Source organism: Liolophura sinensis, chromosome 13 (assembly GCF_032854445.1).
Source record: "Liolophura sinensis isolate JHLJ2023 chromosome 13, CUHK_Ljap_v2, whole genome shotgun sequence".
NCBI classification, from domain to species: Eukaryota; Metazoa; Mollusca; class Polyplacophora; order Chitonida; family Chitonidae; genus Liolophura; species Liolophura sinensis.
In genome coordinates this window covers 26,168,664-26,189,398 of record NC_088307.1, presented here as the reverse complement: position 1 = coordinate 26,189,398, position 20,735 = coordinate 26,168,664, and the positions used below count along the sequence as shown (strand labels likewise).

General features: G+C 40.8%; 2 protein-coding genes across 3 annotated transcripts; one reads left to right on the top strand and one right to left on the bottom strand.

Annotated features, from left to right (window-relative positions):
- The first annotated feature begins 2,363 nt into the window (after nucleotides 1–2,363).
- LOC135481020 (kelch-like protein 2) lies at nucleotides 2,364–5,482 on the top strand. The gene is made up of 3 exons (XM_064760951.1): nucleotides 2,364–2,387; nucleotides 3,838–4,201; nucleotides 4,941–5,482. Exons 2-3 carry the CDS (start codon nucleotides 3,871–3,873, stop codon nucleotides 5,480–5,482), a joined length of 873 nt encoding a protein of 290 aa, XP_064617021.1. The 5' UTR covers nucleotides 2,364–2,387; nucleotides 3,838–3,870.
- A 2,191-nt stretch (nucleotides 5,483–7,673) lies between these two features.
- On the bottom strand, nucleotides 7,674–20,343 carry LOC135480636 (WD repeat-containing protein 31-like). Of its 2 annotated transcripts, none has more exons than XM_064760528.1 (10): nucleotides 20,185–20,343; nucleotides 19,380–19,545; nucleotides 18,830–18,904; nucleotides 17,530–17,671; nucleotides 15,808–15,908; nucleotides 15,019–15,086; nucleotides 14,204–14,345; nucleotides 12,450–12,603; nucleotides 10,639–10,708; nucleotides 7,674–7,974 (listed from the first exon to the last, which is right to left on the bottom strand). In XM_064760528.1, the coding sequence occupies exons 1-10, from the start codon at nucleotides 20,223–20,225 to the stop codon at nucleotides 7,890–7,892; spliced, it is 1,044 nt and encodes a 347-aa protein (XP_064616598.1). In that variant the 5' UTR covers nucleotides 20,226–20,343; the 3' UTR covers nucleotides 7,674–7,889. The 2 variants fall into 2 exon arrangements, with proteins under 2 accessions (XP_064616598.1, XP_064616599.1); XM_064760529.1 differs by having other exon boundaries at nucleotides 19,380–19,542; nucleotides 20,185–20,342.
- Nucleotides 20,344–20,735: the final 392 nt, after the last annotated feature.

Genomic DNA, 20,735 nt, shown 5'->3' with positions numbered 1-20,735 from the left:
CTACTCGGCTATCTTTTAACATGGGTATTCGAGTTTAAAACTATACATATACAATATGATAATTTTCAAGAACATAATTCAAAAAATTAGTCTGGACATGTTTAATTAGTTTTCTATATCCTATACACCACCCCTTGATAAAGTACAGCCTAATAAAACGACGTCACGTCGCAAAGGGAGGTTACTCTGTTTTCGTAACTTCGGATCTCGAAGCCTGCGTTTTCGAGCACACTACCTCAATTGGTGCGTATGTAAATTGTGCCCCATGCTGCAGTTAACACATTCTCGTTAATCGAAAGTATGTGCATCTCAAATCTAAAAAATGTATGTATCTCAGTTGTGTCTTTAGGTTGTATAAGCTTGTGTAACATTTCAAAATTTAAAAGGATAGACAAATAAACCATTCCCTCAACAATAGCATTATCTCATAGCTGCTGGTCAAAGTTACGATCAGAAATATAAAGTTTTCTTTCTGAAAGGAACAAAACATTTTTACCAGCTCACAACTGACTAAAAATTTTGATGCAATATGTTCCGTTAATCATACATTTTCTCAATGATCGTATCGTCTGCATAATAGCCATTTGATTGTATGGAGTATTAGACAGTTGTGGGCTAATGGTATTGATCTTCTTACACAATGGCTGCTAAAATTAAAATTCCGTTCCGTCGAATTTATCTCACATGCATTAATATTTTAGTCATTATCTTATTATCGACGACTTACATTCTAGCATGGTATACTATTCGGACACCAATTTCATTTATTACCCTACAGCATTCAGTGTGCCTTTTCAGCACCACTGAAAACTGATGACTTTTTATCTCGGACACCAATTTCATTTATTACCCTACAGCATTCAGTGTGCCTTTTCAGCACCACTGAAAACTGATGGCTTTTTATCTCGGACACCAATTTCATTTATTACCCTACAGCATTCAGTGTGCCTTTTCAGCACCACTGAAAACTGATGGCTTTTTATCTCGGACACCAATTTCATTTATTACCCTACAGCATTCAGTGTGCCTTTTCAGCACCACTGAAAACTGATGATTTTTTATCTCGGACACCAATTTCATTTATTACCCTACAGCATTCAGTGTGCCTTTTCAGCACCACTGAAAACTGATGACTTTTTATCTCGGACACCAATTTCATTTATTACCCCACAGCATTCAGTGTGCCGTTCCAGCACCACTGAAAACTGATGACTTTTTATCTCGGCGTGAATCCCTTTTAATTTCATGCTTCACATACTTTCTCGGTTCTTTTGGTTGTTTCTGTTGGGCATTGTTTTGTTGGCCTTGTGATTATATAACTGGAACGTCCATTTTGGTAGACGACTGGTACAAGAATTTCAGTTTTGACGCCTTGGTCTTGATTTTATTTTATGATTACTTATAAGCATTAACTTTGATCCGGTTTTCTAATCTTTCAAGTACAGAGAGCTGTACAAAGGAGCACTTTTCAAGAGCATTTTATGACTGAATGATATTCATACAATGAAAGACATGATTTATATATTTATTTATTTAAAAGGTGTTTACGTCCTACTCAACAATATTTCACTTATACGACTCCAGCCACAATATTGGTTGGGGGAAACCGGGCAGAGCTTGAGGAAAGCCCGCGACCATCCACAGGTTCCTGCAAGTCCTTCTCGCGTACGACTGGAGAGAAAGCCAGCATGAGCTGGACTTGAACTCACAGCGACCGCTTGTTGTGAGGCTCCTGTGTCATTGCGCCGCGCTGGCGTACTAAACCATGGGAGATCCCCATGACTTATATATCACAGTGACCATAGGGTATATGATGAGGGTATATAAGATCAATACCACCCATGATACTGTTGCAGAAGACAACACAAAAGTCCCAGCTGAAGGTTTAAAATTAAACTACAGGTGCTGGTGTCTTTTTATTTGTGCTTGCCAGCTTGTATCACCAGATCGATGCGACGCGGGTGCTCACCTAAAACAAAACCACTCAGTGCTACATTCACCAGTCTTTGGTATGAGCAGGCCCGGGATCGAACCCGTGTCTTTCGCATAACATAGTCCGATGCTATTGCCCCTTCTGTACGTCCACATTTATGTGATCGATTGTGTATAAATATATGTATGTATGTCACACCTTGAGACGCTGAATACATCTGTTACTTATTCCATGGCTGTTAATGGCGAGCAAAATCGATTTATTAAAATGTACATGCACATGTATTCTACACTGGCTGTGGCCTTTATACACGTAACTACAATACGCCTGAACTGCATGAGTACAGCCCTATATCTGGAACAAGTCATAGGTTTTGAACGGCCCGCATCGCTTATATATCGCTGTATGCGGTCTTCGTTGAGCTGCCATATTTGTGCAACGTACTTAGGTAAAGGTAAGCTATGTGTACTATAACTTTAGCACATGACATACACGACCAATACGGGCATGGCGATCCTAGCTACAGGTACAACTTAGAGCATAAATAATCTAGATCTGAACAGATTTATGTTTATCGCTACAATTTAGTGATACGACAGCTCTCATGCGTGAAGGAAGCAGGAGTAAGAACACAGGCGTTCGGTGAGGAGATGAAAGACTTTCCCATATTAACCACATATGTACCGTATCGGTGGTAGACTGATGATCTATTACTACTAAAACGTCCCTACGCTCAAAGAGTTAATCTGTTAATTTTAACAGAAATTCGTTTGTTTCAGTGATGCTAGAATGCATTCTGCTACTTTGACACAATATTCTGTCATATTCAATATAACAAACTGATAGTCTTATAGAATCTTTGAGTTAAATTAATAGAATGTATGTGCTATATTTAACAGAATATTCTGCTGCCATAACAGAATACATTCTAGCGTCACTACGACAACGGACTTTCTGTTAAAATTAACAGATTAATTTGTTGAGTGTACGAGCGCTTTTCTGTCACCATCTCCCTGAGAACAGGGCATGGGGCTGATGAAGACCAAAGCCTACTCAGCTTCCCAAAACTGGGAGTGAAAGTCGACCATTTTATTCAAGCTCGTGACAATGAGCCGCACAAACATGAGTTCTATTCTGTTTATTTGTACATATTGAGATTCCCTCACTGGTTAGCATTTATTTTAACGATCAGTTGAAATGTAAAAGCAGTTTGTGTACGTGTTCAACAAACATGGTTCAGTGTAACCGCACGTGATGATTGGGTATAAACTGCATTACTTACAGTGCGTATATCCCCTGCATTTGTATTGTATACACGGAAAGTAAAAGTATTTATGAAAAATGGAAACCATCCATCAATTTAATTTATGCCAAAGTATCTTTAATTTTGTCTTTCTTGAAACATGCTCAAATGATCTACCTCGGTTGGATCCTAGAGCTTCCGGAGGCCTGCATGGCGGCGCTTGGGTGTTCGCCTAAATGGCTGGAAGAGTGATCAAATACAACCGCACCGTTCAACGCCCAACCCGGTTCAGCCACCAAACTCCACCCATACTCCCACCCCACACGCACCCATACACCCCACCCCCCACACGCACATGCACACACACTCACATACTTATTCTTTGCTTCCTACGCGTGGCTGCATGGTATGGGATTTAAGCGACAAGTCCGACCTTCGTATACCAATCGTAAACCGACATACAAATGGGTTCCAAGTCAATAATCTCAAGGGACATTTCCAAACAAAACGCTTGTTACTTTCTCCTTCAAAATATACAAGAGGCCTTTGGCCAAAGAGGTTGCGTCTTCAAAACCCAGTTCTCGCTGTTCCGCTTGCGGCTGTAAGTTAGAAATGGTCTGTATTTGAATCATGATTCTTTCCCTTATACTTCTACTTTCAGTAAGATGTTCTTGTAAATAAAACGTGTTACACGATGTCAGAAAATGCCGAATCCAAATCACTACTGTCACACGGGTCCGACGCGGGCACCGAATACGCTCACAAGGGAGGTAACCAGGACTTATCTCTCCTGGCGGACTTCACTTCGCCCGATCATTTCTCGGACATCACTCTGGTTGTGGAGGATAAGCCCATTCATGCTCACAAGACCGTCCTGTCTTTAGCTTCCCCGGTCTGGAAGGCTATGTTTTCTGGAGACTTTAAGGAAAAGCGAGTTGATTTCGTGGACTTACCCGGGAAAGTGCACGGCGATGTGGTTGAACTCCTCGAGTTTGTCTATCCGCCGTGCAAAAAATCCCTCACAGGTTAGTAAGGCATCCTTAAAGGGAGAGAAAACAGAGAAGCGAAGTAAGCTTCAGTAGAGCAAAGTCCAGCAAAAACTGTATATAAAAATACATCTTCTGAATTGTTTCGTTTAATTGGATGCAGTCAACTGTGTGCATCTATGGCGGGCTTTACGGTCCATTTTAGTATCGCAGGCCTATAGCATCAATGACGTCACACTCCATTATTGGTTTACATATTTCTGTTCAAATCTGAATAAATTCTGGTACCTGAGCTTTTGTTCACGTAACGTGTGCATTTTCACGAACAAGCGAATCTGACATAAAATACCCGCATTGTATAGGGATCTGTAGAGGAAATTCGATTACTGCTAGCGTCTACTTAATGGTTTCCTCCCCATTAAAGGGGGAGACAACTGGAGAATTTAACCCATATGTAACCCCAAAATAATAAAAACGGTTTGGTTTACTTACATTTTAACATTCTACCTCTGCTGTTGAGGACAGACATAGAGTTCTTAAACCTGCACGCCCGAAGCCGTCTAACGTTAGACCTAGCCGTTGTTGACAGATCGGTCCCTGTTATGGAAGAAATACTCCATTTTTGAGAAATACTCCAACTGTACCATGAAAGATGAATTGGCAACAACATAATGCGAATACACGCACATAAGCCATCCCAGTCAAGGCAGAGTCACGACATAAGGCGCTTTTTGCGCATTGAAACCAAAGCTTATACCAAATCTTCTTTGAATTTCAGATGACAATGTCTATAAAATTCTGCCTTTAACCGACGAGTACCAAATACAGTGGCTGAAAGACGCCAGCGAAGAGTTCCTCGTGGAACGCATTCTACAGGAGGCTTCCGGTGAGCAATTCCAAGATTCCAACGAGATCTCGCGGTTTTGTGTTCAGCATATTTACCTGGCGCAGCTGTACTCTCTGGATCATATGTTTTCGGTGGCGACGAATATAGCAGCGGAACTACCGTTCTCAGCTCTGAAGTCAACTGATCTTTTCTCGTCTCTGGACTGTAAAACTCTGACATCCATATACGAGAAGAGAGACGAGAAATGTCAGGGGAGAATCAAGTTCCTTGAACATCAAGTTGAGGAGAGTCAATCCCTGCTATCGTCTTACCAGCTGAAATGCATCGACATTGCCACCAACGCTCTCAAGATTAAGCGAATGGGCACCTATGTGCGAGTGTGCCCAGCTGAAGAGTCTAGCACGTGCGCTTGTGACTCGTGCATTTATTTCGGCCGCTATTTCGAGAGGATCATTTCAAATTACTCAAAATAATTTCTTTATTTCCCTATTATTCACAAGTATATACATATATACTTTACCGTTGTCATGTTTGCTGTGTTTTGCACTTGTATAAAGTTAAGATTAACTTTATCAAATAAAACATGCAGCAACTATATTTTGGGCAGCGTAGATGAGATTTCCTGTTGCCACCAACGCAGGTTTTTCTTCGGAATACATTTTCACTTTCAGTCCAGCGTTTGGTCTCCGTTGGGCAAAGCGATCATTGGCTCAGTTGATGGCATCTACATGTACACTCAAAAAAAAAAAATTTTGTTAAATGTAATAGAAAGTCTGTTGTCTGAGAGATGCAGGAACGTTTTCTGTTATTAGGCTACAGTCGATTATTATGTTAAAGATAGCACACAAATACTCTTAATTCGATACATTGTATTCGATACAAGATTGTAGTAGACCAACATGATGTAATGTTGAATGTGACAGAGCATTTTGTATTTAAGAACAGAATATATTCTAGCATCATTGAGACATAAGACTTTCTGTTAAATAAAAAAATTATTTTTTGCGTGTATACACCATACAGCATGACGTCATACGGATTTAACATGTTGCGTCATGCTAAAGTTACGATCAACTTATCCCAAGATGTTTTTGCCTCCACCCCTCACCCCCCCCCCCCCCCCCCACCCACCTCCCCACCCCCACTTTATAGTCTCTCCAGACCAGACCGTCCTCACCTACCGGCGGTTGGGTAGACTTACGGTCCTTTACCTAAGGACAGTGCCCATTTCACTAAAGATCCGAAGTCACAACTGAAGGTTTTACCTTAAATCTTACAACTTCCAACCGATTCACAAACTCCTACAGTACTACTGCGCCTATGCATTATTATGTGCTGGCTGGAAAAAACAGATACGAATCCTAACAGACTTACAGCTTAAGTTTTACGATATAAAACTTGCTAGTGAAATGATCTCCAGTCTCCTGAAAGCAGTCGTTTTGTTTCAGATGATATAAAACATTTTGACTGAGCCGAATATCCCGACAAGTCTAACCCAATATCCGTGCGCATGTCTGTTTTTTGATGGGTAGCTATATATTTCCGATATTTGATTAAGAAAGCACATTGCTTTTAAAATAACGGTCGAAGATTCGGTTTCATCGGCCAAAGGAAGCAAACTTCTGGGAAACTTCTGCGATAATTGAGCAAAATCCGATAACGTGTTTGATTTTCAGATTATAGGCTTAAATCTATAATCTAATCTATAATCCATCAGTAGATAGGCCTAAATTTCACCATGGTATAATCCGAATGAAGAGTAGAACGTATAAAATTCCAGATAATTTATACAATGTCAATTATATCATACAATCGAGGGTCAGGTATATGGGTAAGGAAAACCGAGAGCACGAAAAAGGAAACCTGACACACAGTAGAGAAATCGATTACACAATGAGGGAAACCGGTCACGCGTTGACCGAAACCTGTCAAGCGGAGGTAAAAACAAATCAAGCGGAGGTAAAAATCAGTCAAGCGGAGGTAAAAATCAGTCAATGCCCGGAGGAACTCACTACCCTACATACATGTAGGTCTACATGTACCAGAAAAAAATGTCAACCTCAAAAAATGAGTACCGGAGATACCATCCCGTTACTCGAACGAGCGCATCATTTCATCCAGTAAACATGTAGGAAGCCTGGTGACCTGGCCGAGTGATTAAGACCCATGCTGTTCAATTGCTAGGATACACAAGGTACGAGTGCGTAGGGCCTTGCTCACAATAAAAGGCTCCTGTGGCAGTTTGTACACGTCCATTGAAGACCACTTGTCTTCCACCGATACGTTGTGTGTATTCCTACGTCACAACTTTCTTTACCTGGCTTAACCCGAGCACTCTGATTTCTCTAAACAAAAACGACAGCTATAGTGTACATGGTATGAGTGAAAAATTATTGACAATAGTGTTAAACAAAACTGAGAGAATCTGAGAAATAAATACACTGTGATGTGAAAAATTATTCAGCATAAAATGCAATAAATAAACAAATATACATAACACGAAGACGCGGATGTTTTATGTTGGAAAAGAGAGTTTATTGTGATAAAACATAGGTACTGATGAATTGCCAAGAGATTCTACCACAGTTTTCAATGTGATATTAAGCAAAATATGCCAAACAAAATACATGTACACAAAAACTACAAGAGATTCTACCACAGTTTTCAATGTGATATTAAGCAAAATATGCCAAACAAAATACATGTACACAAAAAATACAACTGTCAAAAAATGTGGGTGGAAAACCAGGGCCAATAAAGGACACAAATAGACGGGAAGATGGACGGCAAAAAAAGAGGACGTATTTCACGCGGTCATATCCATTCAACAGTTGCAGTGTCGATTAATTATGTCCATGAAAAAGGCACAGGAGGAATTCATCAAAACTGTGCTCTGTGACAGAGAATGTCATCTTCATTCAGATGAAGAAGTTGAATTCCTAAGTTGAAACTGCCAACACATATGCTGAAACCGAAGAAAAAAACGAAATAAATCACGATTAATGATTTACTTTATAACAGACATTTCTTCCAATTAAACGTTTGTTGTGACGTTACGCTTTTCAGAAAACCGTAGTCAAGAAAAATTTGCGTAGTCTGGCAAATTAGATAATACGTCTTATACTTTTTTCGTGTAAGACGAACCGATCGCTGCCCCTTGTTCTACCGGAGTAGGCACTCTACTGCTTACACGTTTGCTGTGATGTCACGATATTGTCTGCGCAGTGGATTATTTTTAAAGAATCCACGTTTGCAGGTTTGTGGTTTGTGTGGTGATGGATGAGGACTTGTACCGCCTGAATGCGCCTTCAACTCATATGCAGTAGAGCGGGATTCGAACTCACGAACACAAGGATCTAAAACATTACAACATGAGCTATCCGGAAAGACCATGCAACCTTCTTTGAAACGAAATGAAACGTTTGTTGTGACGTCAATCCTTTGTGAGTGAGTGCTTGGGGTTTAACGTCGTACTTCACAATGTTTCAGTCCTATGACGACGAAGTCCTTAGAGTGCATGCAATCTGCCTCTTTGTTGCAGAACGGATTTCCACTGATCTTTTATCTAGTGCTGCTTCACTGAGACGACTTACCGAAGGCAAGGAAGCCGCCTCCCCCGAGCCATTATACTAATAGGGGTCAACCAGTTGTTGTTGCACTATCCCCTTAATACTGAACGCCGAGCCAGAAAGTTAGAGCTTCCTCTTTTAAGCTCTTAGGGCGCCTCCCGAAGCGGTCAGTCCTTTGTCTAACCGAAGGGAAATATGTTATATATGAAGGGTCCATTCGTTTCTGATGAACGTGAAATGCATTTTCCAACAGTTTCATTCTTCGCCTTCATTTTAAATACACCAAATGTTGTCAGTGTGAGAAAAGGCAGAGTACCTTCATCAATCCTTTTAGACACAAATGTCAACAGCAAGGCGAAGAGTTGGGTCTAATCTGCGGCATTCTCATTACGAACATGGGTATCTCGAGGCCTGGTTGTGTCAATGTGACAGAGATTGTATAATCTACTATCTGACTTCCCTAGATTATCTGTAAGCTTCAACGCATTCAGATTTACTTTCCCGCGTAACTAATCATAGGCCGCGTCAGTGTTCATAATCTTACACACCCATTAGTAATCTATATTGAGTACAGCCGACTGGACGCCAGAGACTGAAAGCTCTAACGCTGTTGCACTAAAACTTCATGTAACATTGCCACGAAAGATCAACCATGCTACGTATTTATATTCCACGTTGTTACGTTGCTACAAACACGTTTAAGTAGGACTGGGTTATGAAAATACCATTGCTCTCCGAATCGGACATGATACGAACTTTGAGCGACCAGACACATGAGCGACCAGGTCTCTTATATAGATCTAGTGGTCAAGGAAAAGATTTAACCACCTGCACCTGAATTGTCCATTCAAGCATATATTGGTCAGATCACCATACATGTACATAAAGAATTAGAGCTAAAACATAGCTCACGTGCTATCTGCGCACTTGTATCCCCACTCCCTCCCACTGCTAAACACAGAAATCGTCTATTATATAATACTAATGCAACCGTTTAAATGGAAGAAAGAACTCAGAACTGTACATTCCTGGATAACAAAGTCCTCGGCGCTTCCAACCTTGTACTTTCTTATCCAGGAAAGTACAGTTATTCGGCCTTTCTCCAAACCTTATTCGTCTAACTGACTGACAGTGCCTTATCAAAGTATGATTAACAGAGGCAAACTTATTTCCCTCGAACAAAAACTTAACTGCTGTATCATGAGTGAAATGTTCTTCAATACGATGCTAAGCACGGAATGAATGAATAAAAAATATTAATACATTAAAGAAAATATTAACAAAAAAAAAAGAAAAAATGTATCTATCAGGGTTATGCAAGAGCCGCATCTTAACAGGATCAGATATACTCATATGCTCATCGTTTTGAGGAAGATCGAAACATTAGATGTGCACCGACAATTTACGAGCTACATGTAGCACGGTACAGGATTCGGGTATGGATTTTAATTCATTCGCCTAGAACATTCACTGCGTCTTTCCGTCATCAATGACAATTGTTGACTGCTTCTCTTTGAAAGAATCCGTCCTTATTTCTTACTTTATTGCACTACTTTCTTTGTTTTTTGTGGTATGTGTTGAAGAATGTCCTCATTTTATTGAGGTGCTTTAAATCAAGCAATGTTGTTTTGCAAATCGGTCAACCATTATTCTTGAGGGCTGCTGAAGGAACGCCTGTTTTGACATGTCAAGTTCGCTTTGTAGTGTTTTCGCCACGTACTGGCTGAAATATTGCCGATGTGGCGTTAAGCCATAATCAATCATTCATTCATTTTTGTAGTGTTAATGAAATGTTATGATAGGATAACTATTACTATATTTTATAACTGAAGACCAGCATAAGGAGGCAGGCCAAGCACTGGTCGCTGACTGAGCGGGAAGTCACATCTGGTGTTTTTGGCATGAAACTCCAAGGAAACGGCACTACAAATACGTAACTACCATAACATGGCTGAAATAATGTTTGATTTATTTATTTATTCGACTGGTGTATTACGCCGTACTCATGAATATGAAATAATGCTTTAAATATTTACACTATGTATATGTATATATCCTACCTGCCATCACTGCAGGGAGCCACCGATGTCAGCGGACCAGAGCCACTCACAAATAAATTACCCACACACTCTGAAACAGAATCATCGGGAAAAACATAACCTTAACTTAGTGCCGTATCTTTCAAGGTCAAAATTTTTTTTAAACAACCCCAAGCCCTAAGAAAAGTGCGCCATTGTGGAAAGAGAACAACTGACGTTGCCACCAGGCTTTGTTGTTGATGGTCCATAGACATGTACACAACCATTTCTAACTCTTTCAAGGACGAAGACTTCTTAAAATAAAGTGTGATATGAGAAACTAAATGTGTCACAAAAAAGCGGCTCACTTTCAAAAAGTTTCTGCTGTGCTAGAAGAGACCGAAATTTTGAAGTGATAATATACTGGAAATGCTATAAAGTACAGGGGCTAATGGTCCATAAAACTTGTACAACCCAGATTCTCACTGTAGCACTGTGAGCTGGCCAATTGTGCCATCCCTGTGGAGGAGAAAAGCGCAGTCCTCAACAACCTTTGTGTGACCTCTGTACCTCTCACAGTTCCCAAGCCTACCTCATGAGCATTCTTTTCGACAGCCAGCCACAAGTAACATGACCTCCCTTTGGGGAAGAAAGGCATAGCCCACAACATCATCTGTGTGAGTTCTGTACCCTCACACAAACCCCATGCCCACTCCATGGGCACTCTTAATACCCTTAACTACTGCAGTCCCAGATTGTCACACTCCAGTCCCATGAGCCTGGTCACTAATAACTTGACATCCCTGTGGGGAGAAAGGCATAGCCCACAACATCATCTGTGTGAGTTCTGTACCCTCACACAAACCTCATGCCCACTCCATAGGCACTCTTAATACCCTTACTACTGCAGTCCCAGACTGTCACACTCCAGTCCCATGAGCTGGTCACTAATAACTTGACATCCTTGTGGGGGAGAAAGGCATAGCCCACAACATCATGTGGTGTGAGTTCTGTACCCTCACACAAACCCCATGCCCACTACATGGGCACTCTTAATACCCTTACTACTGCAGTCCCAGATTGTCACACTCCAGGTCCCATGAGCTGGTCACTAATAACTTGACATCCCTGTGGGGGAGAAAGGCATAGCCCACAACATCATGTGTGTGAGTTCTGTACCCTCACACAAACCCCATGCCCACTCCATGGGCACTCTTAATACCCTTACTACTGCAATCCAGATTGTCACACTCCAGTCCCATGAGATGGTCACTAATAACTTGACATCCTGTGGGGGGAGAAAGGCATAGCCCACAACATCATCTGTGTGAGTTCTGTACACTCACACAAACCCCATGCTCACTCTATGGGCACTCTTAATACCCTTACTACTGCAATCCCAGATTGTCACACTCCAGTCCCATGAGCTGGTCACTAATAACTTGACATCCCTGTTGCGGGAGAAAAGCACAGCCCTCAACAACCTGTTTGTGACCCCCGTCCACTGACACAACCCCAGCCCACGGACATCCTCACCCTTGGTACTGTGATCCCAGATTGTCACACTCCAGTCCCGGGAGATGGTCACTAGTAATTTGTCATCTCTGTGGGGGAGAAAAGGAAAGCCCTTAACAGCCTCTGTCCTGCAGACTGACACAACCTTCATTCCCACCCGTTTGGGCACCCCTTACCCTTAGTACTGTGACCCCAGATTCTCACACTGCAGTCTCGGAAGCTGGTCACTAGTAACTTGCAATCCCTGTGGGCGAGAAAAGCACAGTCCTTAACAGCCTCTGTGTGACCCTTGCAGACCTGACACAACCCTTCATTCCCACACGCTGGGCACCCCTTACCCTTAGTACTGCGATCCCAGATTCTCACACTGCAGTCCCGAGAGCTGGTCACCAGTAACTTGCCATCCCTGTGGGGGAGAAAAGCACAGCCCTCAACAGCCTCCGTGTGACCTCTGTACTCTGATACTAGGCTCCTTGTCCGTAGATCCCACAGCTGTAACAATACAAGATTGATTTGACTGGTGTATAACGTCATACTCGAGAAACTTTCATTGATATTTATTAATTTGATTACTAATTATTATTATTAATTGGTGATGTACATGACAGCAAATAGGATTATGGGTGGAGGGAACTGAAGTGACCAAGAATAAACCACAAAACTTCGCTTGGTACCTGACAAGCCTGTTGACTTTAAAGTCACAGCCAGAGCTGAATTTGACCAACACACAAAGAAGATTGTTATCTAGTTGCATATTGTGTTATTTACATATTAGATGGTGAGTAATTTAACTTATTTGATCATTGCTTAATGTCATACTCAAGAATTCTTTTTTTATCTTACAGGATGGCAAACAGGGTTATGGGTGAAGGAAACTAGAGCGTCAGTGCTAAACCACTGACCTTTGGTAAATAACTGGTGAACTCTCCCACAGGTGACACATAATATTGGAGGAAATTATTAAAGTCATATCCACAGAACTTCATGAAGAAGACACAAGAGCGCAAAGAGGTGAACTCCGAAATAAAAGACAACAAATGAATTAACGTTAACATTTCTTGAGAAAGGTGAAAACCCGCGTAAACGGAGGCAGCATTTTGTTCTGTCAAATTTGTTAACCCTTTAAATCCAATCTGGAATTCTTATGAGCGAGTGAGCGAGTGAGTGCCTGGAGTTTAACGTCGTACTTAACAATTTTTCAGTCATATGACAATGAAGGAGTCCAAAGAGTGCATGTAATGTGCCTCCTTGTTGCAAGACAGATTTCCACTGCTCTTTTATCTAGTCTTTTATCGAGACGACTTAACGAAGGAAAGTAAGCCGCCCTACCTGAGCCATCATACTGATACGGGTCAACCAAGTCGTTGCATTGTGCCCTTAATGCTGAACGCCAAGCAAGGAAGTTACAACTTCCTCTTTCAAAGTCTATGTGGTGACCCGACCCAGGATTGAACCTGGTAATGTAATTCACCCAGTCGTCGCACTATCATGATAATGTTGACCGCCAAGCGAGGAAGTTGCAAATTTCTCTTTCAAGGTCTTAGGTGTGACCCACGCCAGGATTGACCCTGGATCTACCATCCTATGGACGCTCTACCAGCTGAGCTATCGGGACTGGAAGGAATTCTTATGAAGCCATGGCATGATGGGATCTATCATGTTAGAGAAAGTGGAAATATGGCGCTGCATCACTCATACCTTACCTTTCTTACCGCTAAAAGGCAAAAAAAGTTCCAGGTGATGTCAACAGAAACAGTTGCATTTTTGGTTATAGAAATAACTTCCACCTGAGTGGATGAACTTGACACCATGGTGGCGCTTCTGATTTCTCAAAGTGGCCAGATTTGCTTACTTTGAATTGCAATATCTCTGTTATGTAACATCAAAAAAAAAGAGGGTTTGCTTTTGAAAGTTTATGTGGATGGTGTTGTATCCTATATCAATGCATATATACATTTGTTGTGTTGTCTTTTCTTATAATAATATCAGCAAGGTCCCAGCCAAGATGGAGCTGTGAAATCCTCAAAAACTGCCAAACAGAAAATGGGATTAATCAAGGATATATAGGGCTACATGTATTTATCACACCTACTGTTGCCTCACATCCGCTGCCCCCAAACCCGTTACTACACGTCAGACAGTACTGCCCGTCAATGCTGACATCACTGCACATCTGGATATACTGCTTACGGGGAAAACAGAAGGCCACTTCCATTGTACGGGTATCAAACACTCTGAAAACAAGACACATTTTATTCAGTATTTAAACTGTAATTACATGACTGCCGGTATATGCTTGAGTCAAGAATATTTCTGTTATATGACGGCGACCAGCAAAATGGTGAGAAGAAATTGTGGAACTCCAAGAGTATCCTCAGGTTGCTGGCAGACCTTCCTACACACATGACTGGACAGGAAGCGTACATGATCTGGACACTCACAGTGATCGCACTGCTGAAAGGCTCCTGGCTTTTTCTGGTGTGCTAGCACACTAACCACTAGTCCATAGAGTCCCCTACCCCCCAACGCCCCCCGTGATTTGCAGTTTCAGCTTGCAGGTTATGCTTTTTCAAGGGTCCTTATTTCACTTTTTTGTGAGAAAAGATTTTAAGACAACAGACAATTAGAAGGTTCCATTCACAACTCTAAAATGATTCAAACAGGAAAATGAAAGCTGCAAAATCTACATGCATGTACATTCTTTTATGGGGTTTTCAACAGGAACTAAAACTCAGGGTGAAAAACTATTCATGGTTTTAAATATATATAAAAAAGGCTGAATTTAATTTGTTTCTGTCTGATTTTTTCCCCTTTTAGGTGTTTTTGAGAAGTAATTTTGAATGACATAACAAAACTCTGGACTGCACTTCCTCCAAAATTATATAAATTCTAGTTACAAACTCATACCTGACTTCCTTGTCTTCTCCACCTTGCACTACTAGGTCAGAGCCAGGAACCCACTTTACCGTGTTCACCTGAAATGTGAAGCAGTTATCCATGCATTCGTGTGTTTCTTACGAGGCCATAGGAAGCACAATATTAGGTTTATTTATTTATTTATCTATTTTATTGGTGTTTTTACACCGTACTCAAGAATATTTCACTTATACAATAGGAGCCAGCATTATGGTGGGAGGAAACCGGGCAGAGCCCGCGGAAAACGCATGACCATCTGCAGGTTGCTGATAGACCTTCCCACCTACGGCCAGCATGAGGAAGCCAGCATGCGCTACGAAAGCCTACCCCCACAACATTAGAGAAACTGAAAGCCTGATGTAGCCTGACTAGTACACTGCGCTCACTACAGTCCATAAGGCATATGCAACAGTGACACTTCTACATGTACATGTATGTTATGGCTGACTGCGCAGACAACAAGGCTTTCAGGATTCTTCAACTTTTCAAATGTGCTTACTCAAGTCTATACAGAAGTAATTCTTATTTGTAGATTATCAAAATTATAGTGCTTTCTGTGAAGCGCCAAGACTTGGCTCATTTTCGGCCAAGGCAACCAATGTACATGTAGCTTTGTTTCCAGAGTCAAATCAAAAAAGGAGCTTAAATCACACTGAAACTTGCCCTTTCAAATGCGAAAAGGTTGAATGAATGATTATGGCTGAATGTCACATTGGCAATATTTCAGCCGTATCATGGCGAGCGAAAAGGTTGAGGAATGAAGGTAAGAGCACGACTGACCAGGTTACGTGAGATGCAGTTCTGTCGTATCTGCTGACAAGCTTCCACATCCCAGAGTCTGACAGAGTTATCCCGTGAGCCCGATATCAGTTGCTTCTCGTCTGAAAATATCGAAAGGAGGTCAAGATTGTACTGATACGCTTTATACTGTTACACATTTATTTCTTGTATATTAAAGTGTTACATGAAAATGTACAATCCAACATACTGCTGTATCAGCTACCATATACAGATGTCTAAAAATGACTACCTGCATTAAGATCTAAAGAAATAAGTATGTCAGCAACCTGCCCATGTTCCTGGGTTTAACTAGTTCCTGCCTATTTGTTTTCCATCCATAATGCTGGCTGCCATGATACGTTGTATTTTACCTAAACTTCACCATTTTCCAAGTGACACATTTTGCTTGATTCTAGCTGAAACATTCATCTTATAGAGTCATTAAAGAGTTTTTGGTAAAGTCTGATCAATTTGTTACCAGAAAAACTAAAGCACAGGCATAAAAAGTATCATTTTGAAGCCTATATATGCTTCTGAAAGGGCATACTTACTGCAAATCTTCAACCTTTTTCACAACTAAAACACTTTTTCCAGTGGAGCTTTATGCATATAATTATCACGTAAATGATGCCAAAAATGGTTTGTTTGTATCACTAAAGATGCAAGCTTCATTAAACGGTGCAAAGAATTCTTCTCCACCCCATAGCTCTCTCAGAATGGTTCAAAATATTGGTCGCAGTGGTGGTTGAAAAGGTTGAAGAATGAGGGTACATGAAATATTCTTGAGTACAAAGTAACACCAATCAAATTAATACATTAATCCAAACATGTGCCATTTACGAGAACTAATCTCTAAACATTTGGTAAGGTACATGAACGAAGCTCAAAAGAAGTCACAGTTACCTGACATGTCCAAATAAAGATCTGAAGACCTAGCTTTTTTTTTAATGTATTTAAATGGTATAGTGTAGGATGCAATGAAGTCGCATTACCTGAACTGATATCTATCTCTGGAAAATGTAAGTAAAAGATCTACGAAGTAGCAGTTCCCTTAACTATTTTTGAAAGGTGTAAAGATGTAAAATTTACTTGACAAAAGATCAAAAGTAGTACCATTTTAATACCTACATGAGACTTAGACTAAGATCTGGACAAGAGCATTTAACCATTTACATGTACCTGAACTAAGGCGTAAAGCAGTGGTACTGAATTTCACCTAAAGTGTCATACTTAAAAATGCACTTTCATAAACACACAAAGGCCTTAAAATCATACTTCATATGTCAACACTTATGTTTTTCTAGTAACAAATTAATCAAACATTACAAAAAACTCTTTAGTTACCCAGCCTATAAGGTGGACAAATCACCTAGAATCAAGCAAAACTGGTCACCTGAAAAAAGCCAAAACATTAGGTGAAATACAATAATCAGACCAGAAGTAGCATTTACAGGGGCTAAGATATAAGGCAGTAATATTTACAAGCATGGACGTGACTGAAGATGTGAGTTTGATTTACTTATTTGAATGGTGTGTTATGCCGCACTCAAGAATATTTCACTTATACGATGGGGCCAGCATTATGGTGAGAGGAAACCAGTTAGAGCGTGGGGGAAATCCACGACCATATGAAGAGGTATTAACTGTTTACTTGAACTAGATAAAAAGCAGAAAAAATTTACATACATGGTCAATGATTTGAAGAAGCACCTAACTATTTACCTGGACTGAGATCAATAGACGTCACCACAAGGCTGTGTCCTGTGAAACTTCTCAGACTCTCCTTTGACCCCAGGGACCAAACTTGAATAGACGTGTCACGTGATGCGCTGAACACCCGGTCAGACAACGAGCCATACAACACCTACAAAACAAAAAACATACTTTAAATGACATTACATGTGCTTTCTTACTGTTAATAATCATATTACGAACAAATTCACGGATGCCGTCGGTGTGAGTCCAAGTCATGCCGACTGCCTCTCCGTTCATATGTGGGAAGGTCTACCACTAACTTGTGGATTACTCTTTTCCACAAGGATCTGCCTGGTTTTGTGGTTTCGTCATAATGATGGCCACTGCCACATACATGTATGTGAAATACTCTTGAGTATGGCGTAAATAAAAATAAAATAAACGAATTCATCACGCAAACATTATGAAAAATTAATCACAGGTACTTTGTAATTTATACTGAGGATCACACATCTCCTGAGTCTGTTTATTTGTTTATCTAAATGGTGTGTTAGATCGTACTCAAAAATAATTTACTTGGACTCAGCTCAGAGAGTAAGACAGCATGATCTGGACTTAACTCACAGCAACTGCATAAGTGAGAGGCTCCTGAGTCATTGTTCTGAGCTAGCATGCTAACCACTATGCCGTGCAGGCTCACAAACCACAAATTCCTGAATTCTAAATAGACTAACTGCCTATGTGAGGAAGCTGAAATATTTGGACCAAATGTGAATTTTCTTCAAAGTGATAGGACTGACACATGAGCCTGGGTCTATCTGATAACAGAAAAATTTTGCTCTAATGCATGATTCTGTGCTCATGAATTTCATGCCTGAAGAAACTTTGAGTGAGTGAGCGTGAATGCTTAAGGTTTAATACTGTACTTTACAATTTTTCAGTCATATGAGGAGTCCAAAGTGTGCATGTACATGTAATCTGTCTCCCTGTTGCAAGATGGATTTCCACTGCTCTTTTATCTAGTGCCTCTTCAATAAGATGATTTACCTAAAGCAAGTAAGGCGCCCCACCCGAGCTATTATACAGATACGGGTCAACCAGTCAATGCACTATTCCCTTCAGGCTGTGAATGAAGCAATGAAGCTACAACTTCCTCTTTTAAGGTCTTTGTCGTGACTGTACCTTGGATTGACCCTGGATCTATGAGCCACTGGGGCCAGTCAGGAAACTTTGAATACGATGAGATGAAGTCTCCTAGTCAGATGACATTCACTGACAATGGTAACAATATAGAGGGGAACAAGGTTGCCATACAAACCTGACTTACCTTGGTCACTTCCTTCTCGTGGCCTAACCACCTTTGTAGTTCTTGATGGGAATTGAAGTCATAAAGGATTACAGCCTGCAGATCAACATAAATCAGTCATTAGCAAGCATTAAAATAAGTACCAGAACAGTAGTATTTTGATAACTGTTCAAAACACGGCAAATCTTCGATGTATTACAGTAACAATATAACTTTTTAACACTGTAACTTTCTTAACATTGTAACTTTTTTAACAACGTGAATAGCTGGAAGATTTGCTCTTTATGTCCTGCAGCACCTTAAAAAATACTTCCAGGCTTGATTTATAGCGCGTTTGATGTCTTACCCCTCAATTAATTCACTAATACATGCATGACACCAACACGATGGATGAAACAGGATAAACTGTATTTTCCCTACAAATCTGTCCTAAAAAGTGCATCTTAAAGACTAGCAAAGTACACAAAGTATTAAGGAAGGGTTTTATCTGCACATTCATTATACTTGTTTAACTTTTCCCTCAATCTTTTAATTGTGGCAGGTGAGACCCAAATAATACATGTACGTGTACCTTATCTTTACTTCCTGATAAGCAGACTCCTGGCCTAACAGCAGCAACTGCTGTGACTGCGTCCTCATGGATGTGAGGGTGAAACTCTGTCGCCGATGGGGAGCTGCCTGTGAGATGGGACTCTGCCACACCCATGTCTCCTCCGGACAACCCCACCTCCCTACTACTGACAAAAGAACATACCATTTTATCTATACAATAGCATTGTGGTGGGGAAAACCAGGCAGAGCATGGGGGAAATTCACGACCATCCACAGGATGCTGACAGACTTTCCTATGCTATCTGTACACCATATTTGTGGATGACCAGGAACATTAGACTGCACAAACAGGAGTGTGGATCAAAGCTTATTGTCATCAAGGCATCACAAACAATGAGAGATCTACAGATTCCCTGTTCAAGGTGGGTTTTGAACCTACATCTTTTGTGTCATAGTGAATGAAAGGCACAAATTCAGAACAAGTGCTCAGAACTGCATGCCCTGTAAAGAGACTGTTGCCTGGGATAAAATTTTCACTGCCCATTACCCTGCTCGAAGTGGAAATCCAAACATGGTGGACACTGGTCTGAGTTGTCTGATTAAAAAGTTAAATGGCTGGATTAATGTAGAAATATGATCTACCGATGCCAGCTTTGACATGTTTACAGTTTGTTCGATTCAGGGAATCAGTGGATAGCAAAAAATAAGGTAGGGTTCGAGTTGTTTTTTTGTGTTTTTAGTGCAGTTGTCCTCAATTGTCGAACATATAGCTTGGGCTATATGTTTACCGGTATCTGTCTGGCACACCTGCCTGGCACACATACCTGTATTTGTTCTTCTTGGGTTTGCTGAAGAACTTTCCCATGACTGTGCACCTCAGTTCAGGAAATGCACAGCTTGCCCATGGAACACATCCTTGGTCATTTATCTTAAAAGAAAGGACAATTCGGTAAACCTTAAGACAACTGAAGATGGTAGTATTCAGATGTTGACAGACCGGTATTGATATAACGTCAAAGATTTGATTGGTGTTTTACGCCGTACTCAAGAATATTCCACTTGTAGGACGGCGATTAGCAATAAGGTGTGAAGAAACCGGGCAGAGCACGAGGGAAACCCACGACTATCTGCAGGTTGCCGGAAGACCTTTCACATACGGTCGGAGGCTCCAGGGTCATGCTAACCAAGTTGAGATGATTTTAAACTACAGCAATGCTTTTAAATCAGATTAGATTAGATTAGATTAGATTAGCAACAAATTCTGACCACTGCCGTCCTAAAAATCTTTGCTAATATTACGATGCCCTACGAATATACCGGTACTGTCACAGGTTAGCATAAAGTCTGTACTGGTATTACTGTTTTACCATGGTGT

Excerpts from the sequence above, each read along its gene's own strand:
- LOC135481020 (XM_064760951.1), top strand. The coding sequence starts at position 3,871 with ATGTCAGAAAATGCCGAATCCAAATCACTACTGTCACACGGGTCCGAC. Across the intron at positions 4,202-4,940 it reads GTGCAAAAAATCCCTCACAG|ATGACAATGTCTATAAAATT; the intron begins GTTAGTAAGGCA and ends TTTGAATTTCAG.
- LOC135480636 (XM_064760528.1), bottom strand. The coding sequence starts at position 20,225 with ATGGGAAAGTTCTTCAGCAAACCCAAGAAGAACAAATACAG. Across the intron at positions 15,909-17,529 it reads GTCTATTGATCTCAGTCCAG|ACGAGAAGCAACTGATATCG; the intron begins GTAAATAGTTAG and ends CGATATTTTCAG. Across the intron at positions 10,709-12,449 it reads CTGGGATCGCAGTACTAAGG|AGTGTGTGGGTAATTTATTT; the intron begins GTAAGGGGTGCC and ends ATTCTGTTTCAG.